Raw genomic sequence first — 7,766 nt, 5'->3', positions numbered from 1 at the left:
GTCGCCAGCGACTCATGGCAGCCCAGCTCCAGGTTGAGCTGTTGTTCAGCATCTTAGCTGTGGAGGGCAGTGTTCACTGGCCCTCATATGTGGGATCCGAACCGGGGCCCTCTGGCATCCCAAGCGAGTTCTTAAACATTGCGCCACTCGGCCGGCCCGAAGGCATGCTTTTAATTAAGAGACTATTTGAAAAGCCTTAGTCTATTTGTCTTACATTTAGGCTTTCATTAAATTTTAACTGATGACAACTGAGGGAGGATAGTGAGACCAGTAAGAGAAAGAGGGAATTTCATGTTTGGAAGGAAAGATTAGGTAATATTAAACAAATGAAAGTTGGGTAACAGTAGGAACTACCCAACAGACACATAGAAATATGGATCTGGAGGTCAAGAGAAAAGCAAACACACAGTCAAATGCAAGACGACTTCTGAAATATAGAGGTAGAAGGCGGATCAAATGGCTTTCATCTTCACAGTAAACCATACAACAAGGTCATATATAAAGAGTAAGAAAAGATAGGAGTAAGATTTAGTCTTGAAAAAAGTGGAAAGATTTGAAATATATTTTTCAGGAAATGTAATAGAAAGTCTATTAGAAGTGACCAAGGGTTTGACTGAGCAGCATGGAGAACATAGCTGAGTTTAGAAAGTACACATTTTGATGGCATTAAATAGCCTCACTTCAGTGTTTGCGATTTAGAAATTGAATAAACACCCTTCCTTATGTCAGGATTTACCCATGCAAGGGGTTAGTGAATGAGTGGACACTGGGTGGAGAGCACCATGAACTCTACCTGAACTGTTTTTTAAAGCCTGGTTCTGAGATGAAGTTAGGAAGAAAGAAAATGGAGGCCAGGAAGGGGCTGATTGTAATGGTGAGGATCTACACTCCCAATTAGAGAAGGGACAAACTCATTAAAGTGAAGAATGGGAGAAAAAAAAGGTAAGAGTATGTGGTCAAAGAGGGAACTTTTAAATGGAAAGATCAATTTTTTTAAATTCACACTTTAAACCAGTTTATTATTATTATCATTTTTTTAGGTTTTTAAAGTAATATTTATTTTTAAAAGCTAGCATGTGCATATAACAGGAAACTGAAAAATACAAGAACAAAATAATTCATAACCACAAGCAATTTACTTTGACAGATAGATGAACAGCTCTGTCAGGTCTCCAGATCACTCTCCCAGTTCTGTCTAGTTGATGCTTCTTTTACCCTCTTCCATCAGGTTTTTCATATCTGTCCTTTGTCATTTGCCACACATTCATAGAGACATAATCTTGGTTAACCTGAAAATGAAAATCCAAAGTGAGAGGCAACAAGCATTTATTTGAGATCAAAAAAGAACAACTACTCGGGAAGCACTGATTTGGACAGAAACCCAAACATTGTTTTGATTGGAGACAAAGGCAAAGAGTATTTATGAAAAAGGGAAGAGAAACAATTACAACACTAGAAGAAAAGCATTTATTTCTATTGGTACATGTAAGCTAACTAGTGACTCTAATTCTAAACAATGTTGTGGGGTTTTTTATTTTTATTTTTTAAAATTTTCTTTCTGGTAACCATCAGTCTGGTAGTCATAGTTATCTGATTTCTTGTTATCTTTATAAACAGTTGTTTGGGACACAATGTTGGTTTAGGCCCAGTCTAAAGATTTGAGGAGTAAGATGTGCAAGGCAGGTCCTCTGGGATAGCAACTCTGGCTCCATTTTAAAACAACTCTGTTTATATTATTTTTTACGTCTTCTATCTTATTGAATCTCAAGAGCTACAAAAGTTTATCCTTAGTTCTGACACTTGTAGTCTTCAGTAAATTCATTTTCGTTATTGTCTTTCTATGTTTTAGAATGTTTATTATGTGTCCAGTTTTACAATATCTAATCATAACACTGAATGTCAGAACTTTTCTGGTACTTAACAAATAAAATAATTAATCTTGCAAATTTAAGTTATGAGACATACACTCAACATGTTGGTATGTGCATCAGATATCATTTCACTGAAATAATCCTTAAATCTTAACTATTCGTATAAAACATACAGCAAGATTAGATTACCTGGGTTTTTCTAGACTTAAGCAGTAATGGTATGACCTGATGGAGTCAGTGAATAAAATAAGCCAATTAGCGAGCTTTGACAAGGAGAGGCCAGTTCAGTATAAACCTACATGTAACAAATGAAGTTTAAGTGCTCTGCACTTAGGCAGCTACAATGTTTGGATTTGAGGGTAGAAGACAAGAGCTTCCAACACTCCCTTGAGTGGACTGGCTGGCTTTTCATAGTCGGCCAGTATCCTTCCTTAAGAAAAGAATAATAATATAGTGTCACCATTAATATTATTACATTACCACCACCACAATAATAATAACTACCACTTCTGGAATACTTACTGTAATTTAGTCACTTGGCTCTGTTACATAATTCACATACTTGCCTCAGAGATATGTGTAACTGCCCCACTTTGTAGATTAAAAAAGGAAGAAAAATCTCTGAAGGTCAACCTACTTTTACAGAAAGGGTCTTCTACTAACCATAGTATATAATACAAATGTCAAAAATAAGCTGTGAGTGAAGCTTTTAAATTGATTTTAAACTCTTTAATATTCTAAAATGTAGCCTGGGTCAAACTTTCCATTTCAAGCATAATGGTTACTAATTAACAACTAATTAAAAACAAGCACTCTAATCTTTTTTTAGAAACAAAGAGTATTGCTCCTGGGAAGAATGTGTTTCAATTTTTCAAAAATACCAAACTATTTCATGAAAATAAAATACTTATAGTAGATATGTTGCCATAACAACAAATCCATAGTATCACCTGGTACTAGTTCTACCTTTTATGGTAGAATCATCAAACCATTTTTCCAGTTATGAGACTTAAATTCATGGTTTGGACATCACTTTTATACATTTAGTTTGCAGATAAACAATATAATACCCACTTTTTTCTCTATTATTTAAGATGTCTGTGAAATAGCTTCCTTCTTTCCACACAACACCCTCTTCACCCACATCTTCCTGGAGAGGAAAACAAAAGGGGAGGGGAGATGTCAGAGAAGTGGGAAGGGAATGTATTCTCTACATAACTAAATATGTAACAGGAAGTGGTATGTGCAACAGGAGAAGCATTTTCTCCTTAGATAAGTGACTTTCTCTATCCTTCACCCAAAAAAAGGAAGATGGGTTTACCGTTGAATTCCTGTTGAACACATCTTACTGTGTTGTTCATCCTCTTAAAAGACCATACATTTTAGTTGGTATTTCTTTACATCCCTTTTTTACATCTAATTCAGTTATTTTAAACTTTTCAACAGAAGATCAAGCATTTAGAACTTAGGTTTTGTTTTAGAAAATAACAGTCCATTAGCTTAAAATAAGCAAGCACAAGTGAACTGCACTGATGTTTTTGAAAGTAATACCTTTATATAATTTATTGACATTCCCAATGCCATTAAAGATGGCTTTTGAGTAAATATTTATATATTCATTTTTAAATTGTTATTGCTTACATTCTGCGCAATACTTTTTCACTATCATATGAACCTGTAATCCTCTGATTACTTATTCAGTGTTGATATTGCAATTGTCATGGTGGTGTTTAAATGTTATTATTAATACAAGTAGGCAAAACCACTAATGCACACATGAGCTATAGAGAAAACCATGAGACTATTAAATATTATAGTTCTATATTTTTGGTTTGGCAACATATCTGACATGGATATTTCATTTTCTTGTAACATAAGTACTTTTGTAAATTTGAGATATTTATATTGAGATAGATAGCCCTTTCAACTAAGGTTAGACTGTTTATTTTTAATTGCCTATAAATTAGTAACATCATCCACCTTAAGTTTAAATCAGGTAAGTATTTTAGATTGATAGAGGATTTAAAATTAATTTAAAATCTCTGTTTCACAGTTCACCTTTGATATTTTTATTATAAAAGACCATTGTGATTCAAAGTGATTGAAAGAAGGTATTTTTTAAATAACATGAGACTTTAAGGGTGAGATGATAAAAATATTACTATCTTCTAGAAAAAATTAATGAAACCAATTACTAAAATAATATATATTTATTAGGAAATACAAAATCATAAATATTTTATAAATATACCACCCATATCATTAGCTAAAGACTACTAAATATGAGTCATTTTTGTATTTGGATCTCATTAATAAGAACTTCCTAATGGATGAAGCTTAGGAAATAAAATTAAGTTCTCAGTAAAGACTATCTCCAATTAAATTTTTTCTCATTTGACATTCAGCCTTTTCTGAGCTCTTCCCCTATATAACTTAATCTTAAAAAGCTTATTCACAAGCCAGCCAAGTGGCTCAGTTGGTTAAGAACTCACTCAAGAGTTTGAGCTCTGAGCAACAGCGGTTCGATGCCTGGTCCAAGCTGAGCTGCTGCTGAGCTGCCAACAGGTGGCAGGATGGATCAGCTAAAAAGCAAACAAACAAAAAAACCAAAACTTATTCACTTTTTTTTTTGTTTTGGTATTTGTGTATCATCTACCTAATTGTATAACTTTAGGACATTAAATAAAAAATCAAGTTCAGTTTCCTTGTCTTTCTAAGTAAATTGGGTCAGAGACTCTTTTCTACTTTCTAAATCTAATTACTTTCAGATTTTTTTGTTTATTTTTTGTTTTCTTAATAAAAATGTCTAGGACCTTTTCAATCTAAAGCCATGAAAAAATAGTTCTACCTACTTTTAGTATTTTAAATCTCCATACTGTTTGAATTTATCTTCATCTTTTCCTCCTCCAAAAATGCTTTAAAAATTTGTTAAACTTTCCTTATGAAATGTAGGTGAAAACTTTTTGGAAATCTTGCAGAAATACTGACATGATTGTTACCAATTGGATGTATTACATGATTACGTTGTTTATCCCTTGAGTTGACGTTCTGGAAAACCTTTAGAGAAAAACAAGATTCAAGAAATTCAGGAAATTAAAAAAGTATTCTGTTAAAAATTACTCTACATATTTTTCCTTAAGGTGTGTAATTTTATGAATCACCTCAAACTCTAGTATTGTCTTTATGATAAACTTTCTGTAAATCTGATATTGAAATTTGGAGGAAATGAAGACTTGCTTAGTTATACTTGAAGTCTATTTAGGAACTAATGGTACTGATATTCTTCTTCACATATTTCAACCTTTTTTTTTTTTGCAGTTTTACTAAAGGGAGGAAAAAAAGATGAAGAGAAACCATTTAGAGACTGTGCAGATGTATATCAAGCTGGTTTTAATAAAAGTGGAATCTACACTATTTATATTAATAATATGCCAGAGCCCAAAAAGGTAAAAACCAGAAGTGTTTGTTTATGAGATGTAAAGCAGATCCTAGTTGAATTGTTGAATAACCAGATTGATTTGTGAGCTTGTTGAACTGAAAAAATATATGCATGAGCCCTTTTCTTTCAAAAATACTGTTTCTCAGGTCCATAAAAGATGAAAACCTATTGTACAGACCTCCCCCAACTCCCTCACCTCCCATCCCTCTTCCACAAAAAGTTTTCTGTTTACTCTCTGCTTATTCCTGGGGTGTCGCATTGTTCATAAATGCTTGCCATATGAAGATTACATGTTGAAGTCACATGGACTTCAAGTGCATGGGAAAGAGTTAGGAGCCATCTTCCAAAGTCCCAAGAATTCAGATGGCACACACCATCTACAGTCCAAATACTGTGGAGGGGGAGCTAGGGACATATTTCCAAAATCACTATTCCTATTAGGGTGAGAGAAACATTCTGTCTTGAAAGGATTTGCTTTTCGAACTTAGCTAAACGAGGGGTTGGAGGATAGGATTCATCAGTATATTGAACAGGATCCAAAGTAAACTTCAAAGTAAGAAAACACCATCTTCCTGCTGTCACATCACTTTGATATACTCTTTCTCCCTGTTTATTCATTGGATCCCCCATCCATTCCTTCATTCCATACATATTAAGTATATGTCATTCATTTGTCAGTCATTGACTAGGGATATAACACAGAACAAACAGTTCCCAGTGTAGTGGTGGAGACAGACAATTACACAGATAATTATAATATACTGTAGATGTGTAATGATACAGAAAATGGTCTGTTTCCAGCAGGGTCCTGAGGAAAGTCCTGCTCTTCAGCATGTCAAAGCTTTAGCTAGATGCCCAAGTTCCCAACAGGAATGCCTGCCCTTGCAGTAGTTCATCCCAACTTTCTCCTCCCTTTGTCCCGCCTAAATGACCAGTACCATGTCCCTGTTTTCTCTGAGTACTGTGCAGATGCTCTTGGAAGGCCTTCCCTGATTCCCTCAAGCACATTTGCATGGCTTTCTCACTACCAGAGTTCTACAACGTCAGGAATTTTACCTTTTTTTTTTTTCTTAATTTTTCTTTTTTTTTAAATTGAGGTAAAATTGGTATATAACATTATATTAGTTTCAGCTGTACAACATAAAAAGTTCAATATTTGTGCGCAGTATAACGTTCTCTCCACAATGCCTAGTTACCATCCATCACCATATGACCCTCTTCACCCATTTTGCCCAACCTCAACCCCCTTTTACTGTGATAACCATGAATCTGTTCTCTGTATCAATGAGTTTTATTTGTTCATTTGTTTTGTTCTTTAGATTCTACAAATAGGTGAAATCATAAGATATTTCTTTCTCTGTCTGACTTATTTCACTTAGCATAATACCCTCAAGGTCTCTATTGTTGCAAATGGGGTGATATCCTCCTTTTTTATGGCCAAGTCGTATTCTATTGTATGTAATTTTTTATCTTTGATTTCCTGGAACCTGGTATAGTTTCTGGCACAATGAAGGTGCTCAATAAATATGTGCTGAAATGAATGAATGAATAGCCTGCTGATGATAATATTAACACTTCTATGTGGTGTATAGCAAGTGAGCCTGACTTCTTTAGTCTTCCTGGTTGTGAGATTCCTTTGATTGGTGAGGGAAATGTATCTTGGAGTCCAGCTTGTTAGATGTCAAACAGTTGTCAAGAGGGAGAGTCTGGACTCTACCAGCATCCTCTCTCTCCTGATTTCAATAAAGATTAGTGATTTAGGTTAGCTCAAGGTATTTTTTCCCCTTTGCTGGGGCTACATTTTACCCTAAAAAGAGGCCTTGCAAGCGGTCCTATAAGAGGAGGGAGCACAGGAGGGAAGAGGTGGCAGGCACAGTTCTGCACATCACTACCTGGGCCAGAGAAGCTTCGTTCCAGCTGGTTTTCATTTGGGGCTTATGTGCAAGATTTCACTGATTCAAGGGCTCCGTGGCTTAAAAAAAAAAAAAAAGCTGTGAAGTTACAATGGCAAGTCTAGGAGTAAGGAGAGGGGGATGACTTAGGGTAAGGAGGAGCCTTTTGAATCCTTTGGATCATGTGATATGAAGCCTTCCTACTCTGCTTGCTCACATCCTAAACTCATACTTATGCTTAAATTCAACTCCCACACACACAGGCATGTAAACACCCCACACACTCACACAGCACACGCATAGCATCTAAAGTGGCCAGAAGCTGTCCTGCGGAAGAGGCATGGAACTAACATAAATATTCTTATTCTCTGTAATTTAACCTACAGTTCTGCCCAAGACCTGAAAGAACCCCTAAATTACTGTCAGTTCCACTATAACATAACTTGACGATAAAAATAAAGTTAACTAAAAATATTAAGTGACCCTCCTTTTAGACTCCTAATGATTCTATGATTTATATGAATATAAAAATAAAATAGTTTCCAAAGTTTTCAAATTAACATT

At 34.9% G+C, this 7,766-nt stretch overlaps 1 protein-coding gene across 4 annotated transcripts in view; it reads left to right on the top strand.

The window, feature by feature from the left end:
* ANGPT1 (angiopoietin 1) overlaps positions 1-7,766 on the top strand; it is a 254,882-nt gene that overhangs the window by 188,950 nt on the left and 58,166 nt on the right. For all 4 annotated transcript variants that reach the window (XM_019630086.1, XM_019630087.1, XM_019630088.1 and 1 more), the window contains one exon: positions 5,190-5,317. In XM_019630086.1, coding sequence (XP_019485631.1) covers positions 5,190-5,317 — 128 coding nt within the window. The remainder of the gene's footprint in view (positions 1-5,189; positions 5,318-7,766) is intronic.

The sequence above is a fragment of the Hipposideros armiger genome, unplaced genomic scaffold (genome assembly GCF_001890085.2).
Source record: "Hipposideros armiger isolate ML-2016 unplaced genomic scaffold, ASM189008v1 scaffold_889, whole genome shotgun sequence".
NCBI classification, from domain to species: Eukaryota; Metazoa; Chordata; class Mammalia; order Chiroptera; family Hipposideridae; genus Hipposideros; species Hipposideros armiger.
This window is presented reverse-complemented; position numbering and strand designations above follow the sequence as displayed.